General features: G+C 41.0%; 1 protein-coding gene across 1 annotated transcript in view; it reads right to left on the bottom strand.

The window, feature by feature from the left end:
• Kcnq5 (potassium voltage-gated channel subfamily Q member 5) overlaps positions 1-24,619 on the bottom strand; it is a 531,455-nt gene that overhangs the window by 5,690 nt on the left and 501,146 nt on the right. Inside the window, 3 exon segments of the mRNA XM_027392801.2 lie at positions 588-714; positions 2,061-2,192; positions 23,859-23,967. Coding sequence (XP_027248602.1) covers positions 588-714; positions 2,061-2,192; positions 23,859-23,967 — 368 coding nt within the window.

The following is a 24,619-nucleotide window of genomic DNA, read 5'->3' as shown; positions in this document are numbered from 1 at the left end:
AAGTCCAAAAGTGTTTTAAAGGACGTTGTCTACACGTAAGGACACTTTCATTTCAACCATTCTCCACTTCATTCCTCTAACACATACTGATCATTAAGATTAACTTTAGGAGGATAGACATAGTGTTGCACACCTTTAATCCCAGTGCTTGGGAGGCAGAGGCAGGCAGATCTCTGTGATTTCAAGGTCAGCCTTGAAATCTACACAAGGTCTACATAGTGAGCTCCAGGGCAGCCAGAGCCCTGTAGGGAGATTCTGTCTCAAAAAACAAAAACAAACAAAAGAGGTTAGCTTTAGGGGCTGGATAGATGTGGTAGATTAAGAGCTCTTGTTTTCTCAGAGGATCTGGACTGGATTTCCAACATCTATCTACACAGCAGCTCACCACCATTCACCATTCAGTTCTAGGAGACCCAACATCTTCTGACCTCTTTAGGCACCAAGCATGCTTTGCATAAGTGGTGCACAGACATACATGCAGGCAAAACATTCATATCCGTAAAACAAGATTTAAGAAGATTAATTTTGGTGCTTAAGTTGCAAATACTCAGTTTTGATGAATGCTAACTCGTGTGGATGAGTTATACCTGCTTTTCAACCTTGACAACCCGGCCGAGCATGCTGACGTCATCCGTTGTCTCGTGTTCTGCTGTTATTTTCTCTCGGCTCTTTTTATCTGACGTGATTTGCCCCTTTCCAAGGATTTGATCAACACTGGCAGACAAAGAAGATAGGCACTAAACATACAGATTACACTAGGCCAGAGCTGTGATCAGCCTCCCTATGCTGTGACCTCTTAATATGGTTCTTCATGTTGTGGTGACCCCCAACCATAAAATTATTTTTGTTGCTACTTCAAACTTTTAATCTTAACACTGTTAGGGAATGCAATGTAAATATCTGCTGTTTCCAATGGTCTTTGGTGACACCTGTGGAAGGGTTATTCAACCCTCAAAGGGGTGGAGACTCAGAGGTCGAGAGCCACTGCACTAGGCAAAAGTGAAATGCTCCAAAAAGGAAAGAAAGGCCATTGTCAAATGTGTAAAAGGTGAAACACGGTGATATGTGTGCCAATTGATCTGATGATCTTTCCTTTTAGAAAAGAGTCATTTGGAGCTGGGCGTTGGTGGTGCACGCCTTTAATCCCAGCACTTGGGAGGCAGAGGCAGGGGGATCTCTGTGAGTTCCAAAGCTACACAGAGAAACCCTGTCTCGAAAAACCAAAAAAAAAAAAAAAATAATAAATAAATAAAAAAAAAGAAAGAAAGAAAAGAGCCATTTGTATTATTTATTTATTTGTTTGTTTACTTATGTGTGTATGTGTCTGTGTGTCTGCCACCTGTGTGCAGGTACCTTTTTTTTTGGGGGGGATGTCAGAGTCCCTGGAGCTGGAGTGACAGGCAGTTGTACCCCACCTGACATGGGTGCTGGGATCTGAACTCAGGAACTCTGGAAGAGCATCAGTGCTCTTAACTGCGGAGACACCTCTCACCCCTGATTGCTTTCTTAACACAAGATAACATAAGACACATTTTCTCATCCTTCTGGTCCGTGATGAAATCAATTATGAAGGAATTGTGCAAGCAAAGTGGCTCGTTTCTACCGCAGACCAGTCAGTTCTGAATTCAACCATGAAAACCATGAAATCATAATTATGATTATTTTACACTGATAGAAAAGAGTCAATGGGGGTTTGTTTTATACCTGATACATGGGTGGTAAGTGGTGAGAAAGCTATGGTCTTTTGTAAAGTGTTCTAATGAGCTACATTGCTTTGTCATCATTAACATATCCCAAGTACCCGGTGCCAAGGTTACAAACTACACTGACTGGTCAGTGGTCATGTCAACACTATGAAGCATCACTGATATTCTCTCCTTTTTTCCAGAAGAAGAGCCTGAGATATGTGGAGGCTGTTATGTCTGATTTACACATGAAAAGAATACAGTGTATGTTCCAAAGCAACTTCCCAGTTGCCGACCAAAAATGAATCAGAAATACAACACTGAGATTTCGTGTACTGTAGGAACCCCCAGACAGTTTCTATACCCATTGCTCACCGTGTTTGAAGGCTTTTAATTCTACACAGCATGTCCAGATGACCAGCAGAATATTGTTCAATGACATCTTTTACATCATACGGGCGCAATGTTTCCTTAAACTTCCGTTTTGCCACGTGAAATTTCATAATTCTGTATAAACACATATTAAATATTATTTCCCACAACTTTGTCAAGATAAGGTACCAATACATTTATCAGCAAATATAAAAAAAAAAAGAACTCATAGTGGTACATAGTGTAGTCTCAGTTACTATAGAGGCCAAGACAAGAGAATCATAAGTTAAAGACTTGCCTGGGCTACACAGCCAGCCTGGGAAACTTAGTTTCTTATCTTAGAACAAAGAAGGTCAAAGCAGGGCTGGGGGTGCAGCTAACTGGTAGGAGACTTACTTAGCATGTGTAAAAAATACCCTAGGATCCATCCCCAATTTTGAAATATATGTGCATATATGAAACTCTGGGAAGCAAAAATCATGTACTGGTATTTGATGCTTTTACAGTAATGCAATATAAAAGACAGAGGTTAAAGTTGGTGTTATGAGAACATTTCATATGAGACATACCTTTTCCATAGCAACACGTGATAAAAAAGAAACTGAACATTTAGTGTTATATCTTTTTAATAGCCATTGAAATTTCTAATTAAAACCACAGTCAAATGCAATTCTAGGTTAACTTGGACATCCTAGATACCATAACATGTAGGGACAATAGCTCTTAAAAAATAGAACATATTGAGGGGATGGTTCATTTGGCAAATGTTTGCCAAACAACATGAAAACCGGAGCTTTGACCCCAGGCATCTGTGTAAAAAGTCAGCTGTGGTGCGGTGCACCTGTAACCCCAGAGCTGGGGAGGTGGAGACAGGAGGATTTTTGCAGTTACTGGTCAGCCAACACAGCCAAATTGGTGAGCTTCGGATTCATGAGAGATCCTACCTCAAAAAAAAAAAAAATAGGGTGGAATCTGAGGAAAACACTTGATGTTGACCTCTGGACACTACATGTACTCACATGTGTGCACACACACTGAGACAAACAAACATACATCCTTCTCAGCACCCCTCCTCCCATTAATAGAGTAGCTGTCCAAATGGCCTATGTAATTACATCTTCCTCTATGACTGTGTGAGGGTTAACATGTGACTTTAGCTGTAGTACTGTTTCTCTTATTTATGAACATAGGTGCTCTTGTTTTTAGTACATAGATGTTTAGAATTGCAATGTCCTCTTGGAGGACTTTTTTTCTTTCTTTTTTCTTTTTGTTTTTCAAGACAGGGTTTCTCTGTGGAACAGTTCTAGCTGTCCTGGAACTCTAACCCAGGCTGGCCTTGAACTCAGAGATCTGCCTATCTGCCTCCCAAGTGCTGGGAATAAAGGCGTGTGCTGCTGCCTCCTGGCTGAGCCCCAGATTTTAAAATAGTATTTCTTCAGTTACTTTCACGATGTCACCAGCAGCTCATTTGGTTTGATAATCAGTTACTGCAACAGTGTCATAAAGTGCCTGCTAAAAGCAAAGGAGTGTGACATTTTAATTAATCTGTGCAGCCTCATTGGTGGTAAATGTTAAACCTATTGGTGTTTTTCAACTATTAAATAGATCACTGATTCCTATTATCACAGTCATGGACTCCAGGCAGGGAATTGGTCTCTGTTCTAAAAACTAAGATTTATCGTCCCTTGGTTAAAAGTGGAAAGATTAAGGGTTTAAAAAGAAAATATCTGTTACCTACCTGAAGTGATAGGTTATTTCATTGAGTTCAAATTGCTTAGCAGTTTCAAAAGCTCAAACCCTATCTTCTAATTGCATTGTTAACCTCAGATTAATTATAACCCAATTACAGCATCCCAACTCTTTTCATCATTTTTTTTCACCAATTTCTTTATTCAGAAAAGGGATTTTGTGTTTGTTTCTTCTTCTCCGTCTCCCCCCTTTTCTTCCCTTCCTCCTCCTCCTCCTCCTCCTTCTTTTTTTGTTTTTTGTTGTTTTCAAGTCAGGGTTTCTCTGTGTAGCTTTGGAGCTTATCCTGGCACTCGCTCTGGAGACCAGGCTGGCCTTGAACTCATAGAGATCCGCCTGCCTCTGCCTCCTGAGTGCTGGGATTAAAGGCATGTGCCACCACTGCCGGGCCTTTTTGGTTTTCAAGACAGGTTTTCTCTGTTTAAAATCCCTTGCTGTCCTGGAGCTCACTTGGTAGACCAGACTGGCCTGGAACACATAGGGATCCTCCTGCCTCTGCCTCCCAAAAGCTGTGATGAAAGGTTTGTGCCATGACGTTGCAATGTGTTTGTCTCTTTTCCTTTTCTTTTTTCTTAAAGACGGTTAGGCAACATTATTTAATAGAAAGTAAAGGAAATGTGGTTGTGGCTGGGAAAATGTCTCAGCTGGTAAACTGCTGACATGAGGGCCTGAGTCTAGATTCCTATTATTCACACAAGAACACAGGTACATCAGTGTGTATCTATATACCTGGAGCTTACTAGTCAGCCAACCTAGTCAAGTCAGTGAGCTCTAGGTTCAGTGAGAGACCCGGCCTCAAAAACAAGCAGGCAATCAATCGAGGAAGATGTCCAATGTCAACCTCTGGCCTCCACCTACATTACACATGCAACTCATCTGTGTGTGCACATGTATGTACCATCCATATGAACAAGGACACACACCACACTGGCATGCATAATACATTACATCTTAGCTTCAACAGCACTGGGAGAAGTGTTCTCTTCTGCTTTACAAAGGCCTTAGAGTGACACCCCCAACCACTCAGTACAAAGCATGCTCACACCCAGGGCTGCCTGGCTCCCACTCTAACCTCCTATGGTAACAGTTCTGGAGGAGTGAGAAGGCACAGTGGGGGCTTCAGCAGTTTCTCTTTTTCTCCCATAGGTAGTGGAATGTAGCCAGCAGCACAAGGCAGCCTGCTTCTACTGGCTGCAGCTTGGGTGCAGTGGCCACTGCTGTGTTGTGTCTGGCTTGAGGTGCATATAGTCCACACCGAATTACTTTTTTTCCCCCTTAATGAAGACCTCTCTTATTTAATTGATAAAGCATTACATTAATTCTCTAAGCATTTATTCCAATTTGTGTGCTGCCTTTTCTGTTTTTTAACTGTACATACCGTAGCATGCATGTTGCCACATTTTAGGATTTCAACACAACAGGAGGGAAAATACAGCTAGTGTCTACAAGAGCATAAAACTTTGGGCTAAGCACCGTGGTGGCTCTTTATGGTCACTGCTACTCAGGAGACTGAGCAGAAGGCTTAACGAGTCTGGAGTTCAAGGCCAGTGTAGGCAATATAGCAAGACCCTGTTACAAACAGCAGCACAATAACAATAGCCTTAGTTTTCTGTTTCTGGGACACTACTGTAAGTTAAGTACCTCTGAAACCACATGTGCCAAGTTCCCTCTAAGGAAGAGTGATGCTCTTTTTCTATATTAGATCTCCTTTCAGTTCTATGGGGACCGATGTAGTTTTCATAATCAAAGTCGGAGGCAGAGAGGGGGAAACCGCAGAGGTGAAGGTAAGCCTGGGATGGCATCTCTGAGCACATCTTGCCATCCTTGCTTTCTGCAGCACTTCCTCCTTTCTTTGGTCATGACTGGGATGCCCCAAACTGCCTCTGCATGTCTAATGCAGTGACTTGGATGTGAGCACGCAGTGTCATTTGCTGGACGCACAGCTGGGACACAAAGCACAAAGTTGAACAAGACATAGCTCTTGCCCTCTACCACCAGGTGCTCTGTGGCTCTCTGAGAGTCACATCTTTCTGGATGTGGGGTGATGTGCTAAGCAGTTTGTCTGCATCACATCAATCCAAAACTAATAACTTCCAACCTTTGCTCTTTGGGTCAAGGAAAAGCTAAAGAATTTGCACAACCTACTTCAAGGTCACACGACTCACAAGAGGCAAGTCATTACTGATGTCAAGGCCCACAGTCCACCAATCCAGAGAGATGCTTTACCAGGAGGATGTGGGGCAGGGCACTTTATCACTGTAAAAGCATTGTACAGACTAGGAATGTGACCTCTGATACACACACATGTGAATCCAAGGCCACATCAATCACTTTATCCATCTTCGTCTCTGTCTTTCTGAAGGGACCCATGCTTGGAATTTGCTCTGCCCCTTCACTTCGCTGTCTTCACTCTCTCAAAAGTTCTCTTCTTTTCCTAACCCTACTAATTGCAATAATCTCCTTTTCATCAAATAAATAAAGGGGTTCTTTGCTTATTTATATCCCACTTCAGGATATATACACTATTCCCATTGTCTGTCAGTTTTGCTTTGAAATGTATTATCTAGCAGAGAGTATTGCCATTTTTGAAAGAAATTCTGTTACCCTTTGAGAAGAAGAGAGAGTAGGAATTTTCTGGTTACTTAGGGGTGAAGGGAAGTTCATGGCTTAATAATTCTAGGCCTTAAGGAGAAATGAGAGTTTTGAAAATTGAGAGGATATCTTTTTTTATGGCTTTTGAGACAGGGTCTCTCTATCTCACTATCCTGAAACTCTGTAGATTGGCCTCAAACTCAAAGATCCCCCTGCCTCTGCCTCCCAAAGGTGTGTGTCACCACACTTGGCTTGAGGGACATGTCTTAAACTATTCCATTATGAATTTGAAAGGTCTTCTAATTACTAATTTTTCCCTTCTCCAAGACCAACTGTATCTCAGATACTAAGAAGTTTAGCTATAAGAATAAGGGAAAGAAGAGAGATGTGGGGTTTGAGAAGTCGTAGGTTGGCTGGTGGACTGTGAAAGCTGCTGTTGTGTCTTGGGCTATGTCGTGAGTTTCCAGACACGGGTGGGTACAAATGCAGAGAAACTAAAATACCTATCTAGATGAAATAAAAGTGGCGTGATCTGCAGGTCTTACAGTTTCTGCTAGAAAGACAGACCTCTGGAGAAAAAAAAAATAAATGCAGACACGACTCAATAACAATTTGCACCAAACAAATTCTGGGCTAGAGTTTTGACCTCTGGCTATCATCTCTGACCTCTAGTTTAGACAGGAACTATGAGGAAGGTCCAAAAAAAAAAAAACAGGAATAAGTTGAAGTCTTTTCAACTGGCTTGTCAAAGAGGCCAAAGACCTTAGGGACCTTTTCCATGTTTACAAAAGAACTTGACTATAGCTTGTTCATTGCCTGGGATAAAAGGGTTGTTTGAGCACATTTTCCCAGGGTAAAATTCGGGCCTTTAAAATAGATTTGATAATTAGGATGATGAGAGTGTTAGATTGCCTTTCCTAATATACCCTGGGAGAGGCATACGGTTATTTTGCAGCCTGTGGCAAAGAGAGAGGCTAAGAAAACTTGGCTGATATTAAAAACTATCAAGCATGGAATCGGAAACGAGCCAGTTGGACTCCAGTGTCAAGCCCTTAGTTATGATAGTCTAGCACTGTCTTAGTATTTTAGCACTTTGTACCAGAGCTCTTTTCATCCACATCTGCGGGGCACGTAACATACTCAACAAACCTTCGACAAGTGAATGATCTCTTCTTATGGAAATTTCTGGCTGACTCCTGGAGGATAAATAACACTCAGAAGATCCCCTTCTTCACACGAGTGGGTTGCATCAATGGACAAGTGCGACAGAAAATAAGAACTCATGTCAGTCTCCTAGGAAGCATGGTAAGCAAGAGGCTAGGAGTGAAATAACCTTGTTGAACAGGACGTCATGCTCTAGCAACACCACTAGAGGGTGGAAAAGACTCACCACAGACCCGAATTGGCGCCTCTTTCAGAAAGTGGAGAAGGCTGCTCACACATTTTCTGAGAACGAAGGAACTACAGCAAAGTTAAACTCCGGGTAGAATATGTCTATAAATACACACAAACACATGTGCGCTTCTGAGGACTGAAGGAAACGTAGGTGCGCTTGTTGTGCTGCCATGAGTTATAAAATCTTGCAAGCGTCTTGTTCTAGTCCTCTAAATCAGGGTGAAGACATGAATATGCAGAGAGAAGAATAATGGGAAAGCAGAAACAGCAGTGACTACTGCTGCCACCAAGCAGATGGACGGGCACGGCCAGCAGCCAAACCATGTGCAGGGCAGAGAGGGGCCAGCCGACTGTGAACCGAAGAGGCGTTTGATTGACTGTGAAGACAGCTCTACTTCCCAAGCTTGGCCGCTCATTGGAGTCAGCCAGGGAGCGTGGGCCCTGACTCTAATTCTGATTTAATTGGTCTAGGATATGACCCAAAGAATTTTGATTTTCATTTTGTCTTATTTTGAGACAGAGTCTCACCATATTGCCTGTGCTGGATTTGAATTCTTGGACTCAAGTGGTCTGAGTACCTGGAAGTATAGGCTGTAGCTACCACACCAGACTAAGCACCAAGGCGCACACGCGCGCGAGGGCACACACACCACACACACACACACACACACACACACACACACACACACACACACACACACACACACACACACACACACACTCACACACACACTCACATACTCACACATTCACCCCCCCCACACTCACACACAATCATACACATACCCCACAAACTCACACACTCTCTCTTTCTCTCTCTCTCTCTCTCTCTCTCTCTCTCTCACACACACACACACACACAACACACACACACACTCACACACACACACTCACACACACACATACTCACATACTCACACATTCACCCCCCCCACTCACACATAATCATACACATACCCCACAAACTCTCTCTCTCTCTCTCTCTCTCTCTCTCTCTCTCTCTCTCTCTCTCTCTCACACACACACACACACACACACACACACACACACACACACACACACACTCCTTTGTAGTGGGAGAGATTGAACTCAGGGCCTGATGAATGCTCTGAAAGTGCTTTATCACTAAGCTACACCCGAGCCACAGAGATTTAACGAAACTCTTGTTTCTTGCCTGCCTGCTGTTGTGATAAACACCTGCTCCTGGAGACTAAAGGGCTAATTTCATCTTACAGTCCATCATTGGGGGCAGCCATTGTAAGAGACAATCCCCTTAAGCCAGAGTACTTTCAGTCTAGTGAGGCAGCTGACAAATGGGCAGAAGGCAGCTGGAAACAGGTCAATCTGAGAGTGCAGAACTGAAGTGTTCTGCCAGACTGGAGGAGGTGGTGCGACATGATTTCTGGAGGTGACAGCCTTCCACAGGCTCTGCATGCCCATCTCTGGTCCATCTCTCTACATTGTCTTGGCTTCTTGGGTTTATCTGCTCTGTGGCTCCATATTTCACAGCTCTTGTTTCAAGTCTGGGAAACTCCATTTTCTGATATGTGAGTCTCCATGAGAAGAACAGCATGTAACACATTTAAAATCAAGAGTCTCATCTGGGCGTGGTGGTACGCCTTTAATCCCAGCACTCAGGAGGCAGAGGCAGGTGGGTCTCTGAGTTCAAGGGCAGTCTACAAAGTGATTTCCAGGTGAGCCAGGGTTACACAGAGAAGCCAAGTCTCAAAAAACCGAACAAAAGAAATAAAAAAACAAAACAAAACAGAATAAGGGTCCCAGTGCTCATTCTTGAATGACATAGAGACTTTGGATGGATCATCAAATACCCCCACCACACCCCAAGCTATCTCTTTCTCAATTTTAGATGTTAATTCAAAGGTGGTGTTATTCATGAGCAAATCTAGTAGATAACCAGGTCTGGATGACTAGATAATTTGTGCTTCTATTGTAAGTAAATGGGTTATTCACAATGATTTTTAGTGATATTGTTTTCCTGTGTTATTATATAAACATAATTCAACAATATACTTATATTTGTGGGCACAGTATTCATTTATTTTCTGAATATCCATTCTGCAAAATGAGATAGAAAAACATACAGTTAAGACTACTCGGGCTAGAGAGATGGCTCAGAGGTTAAGAGCACTGACTGCTCTTTCAGAGGTCCCGAGTTCAGTTCCCAGCAACCACATGGTGGCTCACAACCATCCGTTATGAGATCTGGTGCCCTCTTCTGGTGTGCAGATATACATGGAAGCAGAATGTTGTATACATAACAAATAAAATCTTAAAAAAAAAAGACTGCTCTACCCTTCCATCTCAGACTGGGATACTAGCTACTAGGGAAACCTAGGAGATCTTAGATGCCCTGACTCAGTCTTTCTTTCTCTTTCTTTTTTTTTTTAAATAATTAATCAATTGATTTTATATCCCAAGTGCAGCCTCCCCTTCCTTCTCTCCTCCCATTCCTGCCCTTCACCTCCCCTCCCCCCTCCCCCCCACATTCTACCCCTCCTCCATATTCATTCAGAAAGGGGCAGGCCTCCCAGGAGCATTAGCAAAGCACGGCGTATCAAGTACCTTCCCTGGAATTTAGACTGCACAAGGCAACCCAGCATGAGGAATAGGTTCCAAGAGCCATTCAGTTTAGCTTTTTATTTTTAAGATTTGTTTTATGTATGTGAATGGTTTGCCTGCATGTATGTATGTGCCTTGTGTATGTGTTGGTGCCTGTGGAGATTGGACAAGGGCTCCAGATGGAGTTATGGATAGTTGTGAGCCACCATGTAGCTGTTGGGAACGGAACCTGGGTCCTCTGAAAGAGCAACAAATGCTCTTAACCATAGAGCCATCTCTCTAGTCCCACTCTTTAGCTCTTAATAGAAGTATACACAGGTACATCTCTGCAAATCTCTTGATAATCCTGAACATCTCTATGTAGACCAAAGTGTACTTGAATTCACAAAGATCTGCCCACCTCTGCCTCCTGAGTGTTGGGATTAAAGGAGTGTGACACCATGCCCCACCTAAATTATTATGGCTCTCAAGCTGAAAGATAGAGGAGCTTATTCTATAGGTTTGGTGAATTTTCTTTTTAAGAGTGTAAAATTCATGCAGAAATTTGTAGATCCAAGCAAGTCTATAAATAGTTAATTTCCTCTTAGGGTCTGCTTAACCTCGATATGCTAACTAAATTTGGGGATTTTTTTTTTTTGAGTACAAAATTCTGCATAAAACCTAAAGTGTGAAAGGAATAAGTAAATAAGTACCCATATACTCTATTGGTCTTAAATCATTTTGTCCCAGCAACAAAAAGGAGACTCACTTTAAATTATAACCAAATAAATGATTAAAAAATCTGTGCCATCACAGTGTGTCATTAAGAGGAATAGTAGTTTAATTCAGCCTTAATGAAAATGTAGCCACAAGTGATTATCTTCAAAACATAACCAAACAAAGGATGTCCTAGGGAATATATTAGCTGATTTTAAAAGCATGTGCTAAATGATCCTTGCAGCATCTGCAGGCAGCACCTTCTACTGTGGCATGGTTGTCAAGAATGTCTTAATAGTGACTTGAAAACAAGCCTCCATCATCTCTGTTTAAAACAGCAGAGGGGCCATCAGCAAGATTAAGAACTAAACAGATTGCAGATTCAACAGCAGCAGCAACAACAACAACAACCTCTTCTCTGTGAAGTGTTTTTATGTGAAGTACAAAGTGAGACTCAAGAAGGATCCAGAGTTAAGACTGGCTTTCAGGAAGGGGCCAAGAGAACCGTCCTGTGCATGCCTCTCAGCACAGGTATGGCAGAAAGAACACAGGAAAACTCTGTCATTCAACTAAGGTGACAGTGAGGTCTTATTTGCATATCTACTTCAGAAGGCTTGACATGCTATCCCTAGCTCTTCAGTTGCTGATCAGGTGTGAGCTTTTTTTTTTTTTAAGAGTTGAGTCTTTGCTAGTCACAAAGAAATTCTTGACACCGAGTTCATATTAATAGTGAAAGATTATAATGTCAGGATTTTAAAAGAGTTCTGTTTGCCATTTGACTTCAAGCTCTCCCCTCTATATCCCGTTTTTCCACCCCCACTCTGGAGTCCCATTAAGTCTGATGGACACTTTCAAAGGACCTTATTATTTGATCTTTCTGAACTCTTAGCAGCAGTCAGCACATTTTAAATTCTGTCTCTTACTCAACCAGGTTCTTCCAGGTTGTCTTCTGCTGCACCTCCCTGGTTTCTATCCGTGTGCCAGTCATCTGTCTGCTCTCTTTTAGTCACTCTCTTTTTCCTTTGTATCTCTTTGCATACTTTTAAGCATTTGAATCTGTGTAGTTTTATTTTATTTTTTTTAGTTCCTGAAATGAGCCATCAGTAAGACAGTTGTCATTGTGATGATGCTTACCAAGTTTGTTCCCATTCCATTTTTTTCTACTGTGCCACAGACCCAGAGATCCACTCTGCTGCTGAGCCTCATTGGTACCATTTTAGACGCAACAGTTATTTCTCTTAAGGCACATATACTATTCTTGATTCCTCCTGCTCTTTCATCCCACCCTTCTCTACAGTCTATAATTTACTTGTTTTGTTTTAAGACCCAGTCTCACCATGTAGCCTTGATTGACTTTGAACTCTTGATTCTCTTGCCTCTATCTCTTGAGTGCTAGGATTTCAGATCTGTATACTATACCTGACAAATACTAACATTTATGTGCATGTATGTGTGGTGCATATGTAAGGATGCCAGAGGTTGAAGTCGGGTATCTTCCTTGATCTCACCTCTTTATTTACTGAAGAAAGATCTCTGGCTGAACTTAAGGCTCAGTGATTCAGCTAGTCTATCAGGTGTGTCCTGGGGGGGGATCCCCTGTCTTTGCCTCTTGATCATGAGGCTTGCAGGTGGGCTATCACTCTTGCCTGCTGGCTTTTAATATGCATTCCAGATACCTAACTTTGACCCTAATGCTTGTACATCAAACACTTATCCATTGAACCATTCCCACAGATTATATATGGATATATAATATTATATATATAGTGTTAAGTATATGTCACATATTATATATATATATATATATATATATAGTTATAGATACAGTATAAAACAGTAGTTTTTGCTTCTCAATCCTCCTTTACTTGGCACTCATAACATCTTTTCAAACATTAGAATAAAGCACCCACCACATAAACTTTTTTTCTGTATTTAAAGACTTCTCACATTCCAACTCTTTAAAATAGCTCATGCTCCATCTTCAATTTTCCCTGTAGTTTCCTGGTTTTCTACCCTCTACTAACTCTACACACTCTTTCTAATGCCACTATCATTTCTGCATTTTTCTGTAATTGTAATTCACCCATGCTTAACACATCTCTCCTTAAATAACCTTACTGGTACCTATAGATTCACTAGGTTTCTTTGTTCCACCTTTTTCTGAATGCCATATCTGGTGGACCTGTTGATTTATGCATGCTCCAACTATCCTATCCTGCTGGGCATCATGGTTGACTGTATTTTTCTTGCTGGTCCTTATGACTATAAACAGGGATCTGCCTCCCTTGTTAATGTTTATTCCTGTGCTTGGTGCACAGGAGAAACTCAGCTTACATTTTTAGAGTGCATATACTAACTTCCATGGAGGAAGTTGAAAGAGTCTGTAAGTAGTTAGACCCCTGTAAAGGAGAAGGGAGAGATGACTGATAATCCTTGACTTTGTTTCTTCTTTCTTTTCTTCCTTTCCTCCTTCTGCTCCTCCCCCGCTTCCTCTTCTTTTCCTCTACCATGTAGCCCAGGTTGGCACTGAATTTGCCGCCTCCCTCTGATAGCCTCCTTTTGCATGCCCCCACACCTAACTTCTTACTTCTTTAGAAGTACCTGAGTGTGTGTGGGTTGGGGTGGGGCAGTCACACCCTGAACAGGAAGGGAGGAATTCCCACATTGATTTATGATTGAGTAAAAAACTAACTATTTTTTTTTTTTGGTTTGTTTAAAGATTTATTATGTATACAGTGTTCTGCCTGCATGTATGCCTGCAGTCCAGAAGAGGGCACCAGACCTTATTTCAGATGGTTGTGAGCCATTATGTGATTGCTGGGAATTGAACTCAGGACCTCTGGAAGACCAACTAGTGTTCCTAACCACTGAGCCAGCTCTCCAGCTGCCTCCCAATTAACCTTTAATTCTGAGTTATTTATCAGTCTAAATAATAGATTGATATCTTCAGAGGGGTCATAGCACACCTTTGGGGAGGGATACGGGTGAAGAAGGCTGTAAATATTGTGGGAACTAAAAGCATCTCTTAGCAAAGGGAAAGGAATGTTCCTCTCATGTGAGTTGCCATGGGTGCAGGCAGGGAGGAAAAGGCCAGCACTCTTCTTCACAGTGGAGGAGGGGCAGTGGAGAAGGCATGCTGCAAGGCATTAAGGAGCCCAGTCAACTCAAGGGCTAATCATTAGCATTTGCCCAGTGCTTACCAAAAGCCAGCTCACAACTCTCAGTGGCTGCAAATATTACTTCATGTAGTCTTCTCCACAGCTAGAATAATACTATCACCATCCCTATTAGAGGCACAGGGCTGGGTACAGGATATCCCGTTTCTTGGATCAAATTTCCTGAGCCGCCAGCTCAGTAGGATAGTGATGAGGGGTAGATGATCCATAGTGCCAGGACAGTCAGCTAAATAATTCTCTGAGGAGCTAGGGATGGAGCTCGATGGTAGAGTGCTTGCTTGTCTGATTATGCATGGCCTTGGGCTGCAGCCTCAGTGCTGCAAACAAATACACAGAAAGTGGATTCTTTTGTGTTTTCATTCTTGACTTTATTATTTCATTTGGTTCTTTAAACAGTTGGCTTGACTTAGTATATAAAATGTTGCCTACAGTGCAACATAACAGGCGTGATGATGATTGCATATAAATATTAAGAGAAGTTAGGAACATAATAAAATTAATAGCTTCTCTTGCAGTCTTTCAAAATAATGAGCATTTGAATTGGGTTGTTTTTAATTATCTTCAGCAGAAAAATAGGCTGCACAGTATTCTCATTCAGACTTTTGCTTTGTGGTCTTGGGGATCAATTCCAGGGATTCACGATTGCGAGGTGGGCACTCTGCCACTGAGATAATCATATGAAAAGACACACATTTTCTGCATATATAACAGCAGCTTATGCAAGAACAATGGTCACTGAGGACCTCATTAGGAGTTACGCTCATCCTAGACATAGCAGTTCTATGAAAGCACACTAGTGAGAAGCATATAAACACCACATTGTCCAGTGAGCAAAACTCTTTACCCAAATGTCCAATTCTTTAAACAATGCTCTCATGTTGCCCTGATGTGCATATTTGAGAAATAACCTAGCTCAGTGCAAGAAAACAAGCTATACATCTTCTCTTGCATTTTTAAAAGATTATCACTCTGAGGCTTTTAAAAAATCTAGTTGCACTGATAAGATTTTGAAATACTTGTTAAAAACAAATATAAACCATGCATTCATTTATATGAGAATTTTCCGAATGGTCATAGTTTTTTTTTTTTTTTTAAATGTGTATATTAGTCTCTGTGTGGGCATGTGCACATGAGTGTAGCTGCCCAAGGAAGCCATAAGAGGGTGATAGACCTCCTGAAGCTGGCATTATAGTCAGTTGTGAGCCACTCAGTTTGGGTGTTGGAAATCAAACTTGGGTCCTCCATAAGGGAAGCAAGGTCTCTTAACCACTGAACCATCTCATCAAGCCCAGATTCAAACTTCTTTTTTTTTTTTCCAAATTTTTTATTTGAATTAGAAACAGGATTGTTTTACATGACAATCCCAGTTCCCTTCCCCCTCCTGACCTCCCCTACACCCCCCAACTAAACCCTATCTATCACATATCCTTTCTGCTCCCCTTGGATGGTGAGGCCTTCCTTAGGGTTTCATCAGAGTCTATTGTATCCTTTGGGATAGGGCCTAGGCCCACCACTGTGTGTCTTGGCTCAGGGAGTATTCCTCTATATGTAATGGGCTCCCAAAGTCCACACCTATGCTAGGGATAAGTATTGAATGACTACAGGAGGTCCCGTAGATTTCCGAGGTTTCCTCACAGAAACCCAATGTTCCTGGGGTCTGGATCAGTCCCATGCTGGTGTTTTCTGGACAGATATCACTTACCAAAGTTGAATCAAGAACAGATAAGCAACTTAAACAGACCTATAACCTCTAAGGAAATAGAAGCAGTCATCAAAAAAACTCCCAAACAAAAAAAGCCTGGGGCCAGATGGATTAACTGCAGAATTCTACCAGAAATTCAAAGAAGAGCTAATACCAATACTCCTCAAATTGTTCCACACAATAGAAGCAGAAGGGACATTGCCAAACTTGTTTTACGAGACTACAATAACCTTGATACCTAAGCCACACAAAGACACAACTAAGAAAGAGAACTACAGACCAATGTCTCTTGTGAACATTGATGCAAAAATTCTCAATAAAATACTGGCAAAACAAATCCAAGAACACATCAGAGAAGTCATCCACCATGATCAAGTAGGCATCCCAGGGATGCAAGGATGGTTCAACAAACATAAATCCATCAATGTAATCCACCATATAAACAGACTGAGGAAAAAAAAAAACACATGATCATCTCACTAGATGCAGAAAAAGCCTTTGGCAAAATCCAACACCCCTTCTTGATAAAGGTCTTGGAGAAATCAGGTATAACAGGAACATACTTCAACATAATAAAAGCAATATACAGCAAGCCAACAGCCAACATCAAATTAAATGGAGAGAAACTCAATTCAATTCCTCTAAAATCAGGAACAAGACAAGGCTGTCCACTTTCTCCATACCTCTTCAATATCGTCCTTGAAGTTCTAGCTAGAGCAATAAGACAACAAAAGGAGATCAAGGGAATAAAAATCAGAAAGGAAGACTCAAACTCTCACTATTTGCAGACAATATGATAGTCTACATAAGTGACCCAAAAAACACCTTCAGCAAAGTGGCAGGATACAAGATTAACTCAAAAAATCAGTAGCCCTACTATATACTGATGACACATTGGTGGAGAAAGAAATCAGAGAAACATCACCCTTTACAATTGCCACAAACAACATAAATACCTTGGGGTAACACTAACCAAAAAAGACCTGTACTGTAAGAATTTTGAGTCTCTAAAGAAAGAAATGAAAGAAGATACCAGAAGATGGAAAGATCTCCCATGCTCTTGGTTAGGCAGTATCAACATAGTAAAAATGGCAATCTTGCCAAAAGCAATCTACAGATTCAATGCAATCCCTATCAAAATCCCAACACAATTCTTCACAGACATTGAAAGAACAATTCTCAACTTTATATAGAGAAGCAAAAGACCCAGGATAGCCAAAACAACCCTGTACAATAGAGGAACTTCTGGAGGCATCACCATCCCTGACTTCAAGCTCTATTACAGAGCCATAGTCCTGAAAACAGTTTGGTATTGACACAAAAATAGACAGGTAGACCAATGGAATAGAGTTGAAAACTCTGCTATTAACCCACACACCTACGAACACCTGATTTTTGATAAACAATCCAAACATATATGCTGGAACAAAGAGAACATCTTCAACAAATGGTGCTGGCATAACTGGATGCAAACATGTAGAAGACTACAGACAGACCGAAGCCTATTGCCCTGCACAAAACTTAAGTCAAAGAACTCAAGAATCTAGTCTCCAAAACACCAAAGAATCCAATTAAAAATGGGTTACAGAACTAAATAGACAATTCTCAATAGAGGAAAAAGACACATAAGGAAGTGTTCAACATCCTTAGCCATCAGGGAAATGCAAATCAAAACAACTCTGAGATACCATCTTACTCCTCTCAGAATGGCCAAAATCAAAAACACCAATGACAGTTTATGCTGGAGAGGATGTGGAGAAAGGGGAACACTTTCCCACTGCTGGTGGGAGTGCCAACTTGTACAGCCACTTTGCAAATCAGTATGGCAATTCCTCAAGAAAATGGGAATCAGTCTACCACAAGATCCAGCAATTCCACTGTTAGGCATATACCCAAACGAAGAACATTCATACAACAAAGACATCTGTTCAACGTTGTTCATAGCAGCACTATTTGTAATAGCCAGAAACTGGAAGCAGCCTAGATGCCCCTCAACCGAAGAATGGATAGAGAAAATGTGGTACATTTATACAATGGAGTACTACTCAGTGGAAAAAAACAATGGAATCTTGAAATTCACAGGAAAATGGATGGAACTAGAAGAAACCATTCTGAGCGAGGTAACCCAATTGCAAAAAGACAAACATGGTATGTACTCACTCATATTCAGATTTTAGACATAGAGTAAAGGATTACCAGCCTATAGTCCACACTGCCAAAAAAGCTAATAAACAAGGAGGACCCTAAGAGAGACATACGTGTTCCCCTGGAGAAGCAGAAAGGGTCAAGATCTCCTGAGCAAATTCGGAGCATGGGAAGTGGGGGATGGAGCTAGAGAACGAGAAGGGGAGAAGAGGAGGGATGCAGAGGTCACGAGGGAGCAGAAAGATTGAGTCTGGGGAAGAATAGAAGAAAACAAGAAAGGAGATACCAAAATAGAAGGAGAAATTTTAGGTTTACAGAGAAGTCAGGCACTAGGGAAAAGTCTGGAGAGCTACAAAGATGACACCAACTAACAATCTAAACAACAGAGGAGAGGCTACCTTAAATGCCCTTCCCTGATAATGAGATTGATGACTGACTTAGATGCCATCTTATAGCCTTCATCTAGCAGCTGGTGAAAGTAGAAGCAGACATCCACAACTAATCACGGAACTGAATTGGAATCCTGTTGCATAGAAGCACGAGTGAAAAGCAAAGGGGTCCAGACCACGCGGGTGAAATCCACAGAAACAAGTGACCTGAACATCGAGGAACTCTTGCTCCCCAGACTGATAGCTGGAATACCAGATTCAAACTTCTATAGTGATCACAATATCAATACAAGTATGACACTTAACCATTATTCAGCTTCACAAATTCCTAAATGATCAGATGATCTGCACTGTGGAAGATCATGTCAAGGTAATGGCAATTTCTCTCTTTTTATTTCTTTTATTGTCATTTAAAAATCAATTATACAAAAATCACTGGTTTCATTATAATATTTTGATACATGTATACAATTTACTGCAATAACATTCACTTTCTATCTATCAGCATCCCTTGGGCCCTTCCTTTTATTGCTGGCCCTTCTCTAAATAGTCCCTCTACAAACTGCATGATTTTTTTTTGTTGTTGTTGCAAATGTAGATTCTGCACATGAGAGGAAGCATGCCCTATCCATCTTTCTAAGGGTCTGGCTTACTTCACTTGATATATAATCCAGTTCCATCTATTTTTGTTTTACTGCAAATGACATTTCATTCTTCATCTATGGCTGAGTATTGCTCTGTGTTGTATGTATTCCACAGTTTCTTTTCTTTTCTTTTTTTTTTGGTTTTTCGAGACAGGGTTTCTCTGTGGCTTTGCAGGCTGTCCTGGAACTAGCTCTTGTAGACCAGGCTGGTCTCGAACTCACAGAGATCCGCCTGCCTCTGCCTCCCGAGTGCTGGGATTAAAGGCGTGCGGCACCAATGCCCGGCTTCCACAGTTTCTTGATACATATAGGGCATATAGATTGATCTCAAACTTGGTTATTATATATAGTATATGGGTGATGTTTTCAAACAGTGATCAGAAAACAGGTGTCTTACAATGAAATAGTCAAAGGCAAGTGGGTAGAATGCTGTATAGTTTATCAATCAACTTGCTATTAATCACCCCTCCATGAAATATTTAGAGAAAGGTCTGTGATAGTCTTGGAGGAAATACACAAAACCAAGTCATCTTTTGAGTAAAGGACATATTTTAGCAATTATCTAAGAATAGTCATTATTAACTGACTGTGAAAAGTGACATTGAAGGACTGGAGATGTAGTTCAATGGTAGGGCATTCACCTACTATGTGTAAGAAGCCAGGTTTGATTTCCAGAATTTCATTATAGCAGCAGAAACAAACTCAGCAAACAAACAAAATCCATCAAAAACAGGTAACCTCCTTTATTAAAAAGTAATAAAGGGGCTTGGGAGGGGCTTGGTTCTGCCTCAACTTGGTATGCCAGACTTTGTTTACTACCCAAGGGAGGTCTTACCCTCTCTGAGGAGTGGATGGGGGTGGGGAGAGCGGCACAAGAAGGAGAGGGAGGAGGAACTGGGGTTGTAAAATGAAAAAAATGAAAATAATAGAATGTTATTATGAGTCATACTCATCTTATTTCCTGAGATGTTGGGAGACATTTAATAAAAACTAACAACTGAATATAAAGAATTGATACCTTGCTGTTTGTGAATGTAGTAATATTTTTCCATATTGTCACCCTTGTGGTGGAATGCATATTTTTATCCTTTGTTTTAATTTGAACTTGTCTTTTAACTATTGTAAGAGTTCCTGGGATACAAAAGACACATTCATGTATTCACATTAAATATTCTAACAAAAAGGAAAATGTCAAAGCAAAGTTGTTCATTTAGAGACGGATAATGGTTGGCTCATGCTTGGAGTCAGTAACCAATACAGAAAACCCTATTTCAGGTGAGTTGTAAGAGGTGGGCATACTCTGACAGACTAATTAGCTAGCTGATGTTGAACTTACTTATGTAATTAGTCCCTCAGGGAAAGAGCACTGTTGTATAAGATTTAGGGACACACATCTGCAAATTTCTTTGCAGAACTAGTTGTATTGGGTGGTCTTTGAATTGTGTGTCTTACAAAAATAGTTTAGTTTTTATTTTAAATGATATGCGTGTGTGTGTGTGTGTGTGTGTGTGTGTGTGTGTGTGTGTGTGTGTGTGTGTGTGTGTGCATGCACACACACGTGTGCAAGCACGCATGTGAGTGCAGTGCCTATGGCCTCCAGAGGAGAGTCAGGTCCTCTGGAGCTGGAGTTATAGGCGATTGTGCATCACTGATGTGCTAGGGAATGAAGTGGGTTCTCTGTAACAGTAGCATATGTCCTTAACTGCTAACCATTTCTTCACCTTCTGAATCATGTACCTTCAACTTACATGCTTCATGGATGAGCAGCTTTGGACTGTTGTTAAATTCCTTAGTGGCTCTTAAGTTTCTGTTTTTGATAGTATCTAATTATTTAAAATGGAACTTAGGAGTGATTTAAAAAACTCCAGGCAGAATCAGAATAGAGGGGAGAAAAGTATCCCCCAGGTACCAAGTATCATCACTGAAAGCCTCAAAAATCCAGAAAAAAAAACAAAAAAAAAAAACCTGTCACCTCAATCATGGTTTCAGGTTCAGCTGAAAATAAGGACTCAGGGCTAAAGCAGTAAGAATCCTGCTGCCTAAGCATGAGGACATGAGTTCAGATCCCAGCACCTACTTGTAAAAGCCAGGTGTTTGTACACAGCCTGTAACCCCACAGCAGGAGACGGGGGAAAGGTGAAGACAGGAGAATTGCTGGGGTTTGTTAACCAGATAGTCTAACTAAAACAGCATTAGCTCCAGGGGCAGTGGGAAACCTTGTCTCCAGGCAGTGATAGAGCAGGGCATATGATGTTTTCCTCAGGCTTCTGTCCATACACTGATGTGCAGACTCCCTCTACCCCAGACACTCACATGTGCACGACCCCCACATACAATTAAGAACCACGCTGGGTGTGGTGGCAGACACTTGAAATGCCAGCCTTAGGGACATAGAAGCAGGAGGATCAGGTGTTTAAGACTAGCCTTAGCTATGTTGTATGTTTTTATTTGTGACCAGCCTGGGCTACATGAGCCTCTGTCATAAAAACCAAACAAAACACAAACAAAATTACAAAATCTCGGACCAAACAGTGAACAGGAAAACAAAACAAAACAAAACAAAAAAAACAAAAAAAAAACAAAACAAAACAAAACAAAAAAAAAACAAAAAAAGAGCAAGAAAGTTTTGAAAAACAAGGGAGTTCGGCAAAAGACTTTACAAACGTCAGCCTATTTCAGGAAGGGCAAAGTAAATCTTAAACTGTTGCTAAAGTGCTTAAGACAGCAGAATAAACCTAACTCATTTTCTTTCTTGCAGTCCACAATCCTTTTATTATAGGCTGTGAAGCAAAAGCGGACGTTTCAGAAGCTCTGCAGAAATGACACAAAACTGTGTTAAGTTTGACTTTTATGGCGCCTGATCTGCTTCTCCTAGATAAGATTTAAGGTACTTGTTGCCAGTCAGATGAATTTATGGACCAATCTCTCCGACCTTTATGTTAGAGGTTATGATGAAAATAGTCAATGCATGAGAAGAGTCTGAAGGTGGCTTACAGAGCGGGAATGTCCAATGCAACTTCCTGTGATGATTGTCCAATATGGTTGTCACTAGCTGTGGGTGCCTTTGACAGCTAAGCATTTGAAGTGTGTATTGTGCAACTGAGCAATAAAATTTTAAATCATCTTCCATTTTTATTAATTCAAATTTAAAATCGCTTTTTGCAACAAGTAGCTTCGGTATTGGATAGTATGTTTCTTGGTTCTTTTTTAAATTTAAAATCTTTATTTTATGTGTATGGGTGCTTTGCCTGCATGTATGTCTGTCCTCTACATAAGCACCTGGTGCCTGAGGACGCTAGAAGAGGGCATTGGACTCACAGGAATGAGAATTACAGTGAGTCACCATCTGGGTATGGGGAATCAAACTTGGGCCTTGTAGAAGAGCAGCCAGTGCTTTAATGTCTAAATCATTTCTCTAGCTCTATCATTTCTCTTAAATTGAAGGCTTCTGACATTATTTCCCTACATATTCTGTGCTCTCTGGACTTAAATATATATGTAGGTTTCTTTTCCTTTTCCTTTTTCTTTCTTTTTTTCCTCCTATATACTCCAATCTTTCTCCCTCAGCTTTCTAAGGAATTATAGACATGTGCTATCCTGCCTCACTTACACGTCACCTAGGACTTCTAGGTTGTCCATGGATATGTAACTGGTTGCTCAAACTGGTCCCCAGTGAGGAAGTCCTGTAGTACTATGTATAGTTACAATGAGATATAGAGCATAACCTGAGACCATGCAGGCTGAAAAGGAACTTCTCTTTCTGTAGGACAATTAACCTTCACTATACTTCTGGTTAACTTGTGGATGCCGATTGTTTAAAGATCCTGTGGAGCACAGGCATTTTCATAATATCATGGTTTTCTTTGCCCCCACAAACATTAACTGGTAACCAATTTTTGCTTGCCCAGTGTTTCCCAATAAAACCACAAAGTCACATCTTATATCATGCTAAATGACCAATTCAAACTAGCAGTAATCAATCAATTGCACTGATATTTAGATTAGAGCAAATATCTGAACACTCCAAGTTAGCTTGGATATTTTAAGCCATTTCCTGGCTTCTTGATAAGATGTAGGAAATGTCAAGCAAAAAACCAATCCATTTGCCCAATATACACAAAGAGATATAGATTCCCCACAGAGATTAAATGGGGAAGGCAGAATAAACAGCAACTTGTTCAGCTACTTTATGGATTTTTCATATGTATGTGAGAGCTTTTACATGAGCTGGAGTTAACATGGGTCCTCTCTTAGCTCTTTGCCAGTGTAGAAGAAGCAGACTTAGATTCCCTATGAACAATTACTTTTCAGAAGGGAAAGCATTACTGCAGAGTATCTCGGGCTCCCCAAGTTTAGAGCTCCACCTTATTTCAAAGAGCCAAGAGGGGTTTTCCTTTGCTACAAAATATGAAACATATGTTATTGAATAGAGCCATAAAATAATTTCAAGAAATCTAGTTGCACCAATAAACCAAATGTTCCCAAAGTAACAAATACAACACAGCACACTAGTTCCTACACAATCTCCTGGTATGGTTTACCTTTTCAAATACCACCCACCGTCTCTAACATATTTCATGTTATATGCAGTACAGTTCCTTATTCAAAAAAAAAAAAACTTCATGAGTTAAAAAGCATGTGATGGACATACAAACAGAGATAGTTATTCCAGGAGACTTACCTGCTGATAAAAAGTAATAGCCACACAGTATTTCAAATCATCAGATTTTACCCACCTGATGGCTCGAATGACAGTTTTAAGTGGTGGGGTGAGATCCTCCACAGACACGTCACACTGGCACCCTTTCTCATCATATACATCGTCAGTGCCAAGGGCTGTGTCGGCTGCAAGAGAAAACACCGCTTAACACCACCGGTTTCTGTTTTGGATGTCCCAGGTTATTTGTCTTATATAGGAAAATGGGGATACATACAGACTGAGCATATAAGCAGCTGTTGAGGTATAAGGTTAGTCAATTGTGTCCCCCAGTTTTTTAAAATAATCATTTATTTATCTTTATTCTATGTACATTGGTGTTTTGCATGCATATATGTCTGTGTGAGGGTGTCAGATCCCCTGGAACTGGACTTACAGATAATTATGAGCTGCCATGCGGGTGCTGGGAATTGAACCCAGGTCCTCTGGAAGAGCAGCCAGTGCTCTTAACCGCTGAGCCATCTCTCAGAGGTTTGTGTCCCCCAGTCTTAGTCTTGTCCTTCTTCTATAACCTCAACCTTTTTTTTTTTTTTTTGATTTGACTCTGACATTTTCCTAAGCTGTTTTCCACCTGGAGGATGGTGGTGATGAATTTGTGTTGATCCACCCATGCTTTCTGCCCTGTTCCTTGGAAACTAATAGCCATCATTTAAATTGCAGCTGTTTGTAGTTGAGAAAACTGCCTTTGGACTGTTAATTCACCAGTCTGCCTATACAGAGCTCAAATCCCATGACACTGGCCTGATTAGCCCTGTTGCTGAACAAGTTACTGAAGCAGCA

This window comes from Cricetulus griseus (assembly GCF_003668045.3).
Source record: "Cricetulus griseus strain 17A/GY chromosome 1 unlocalized genomic scaffold, alternate assembly CriGri-PICRH-1.0 chr1_1, whole genome shotgun sequence".
Classification (NCBI taxonomy): domain Eukaryota; kingdom Metazoa; phylum Chordata; class Mammalia; order Rodentia; family Cricetidae; genus Cricetulus; species Cricetulus griseus.
Note: the sequence above shows the minus strand (reverse complement) of the source record. Positions and strands in the feature narration are given on the sequence as shown.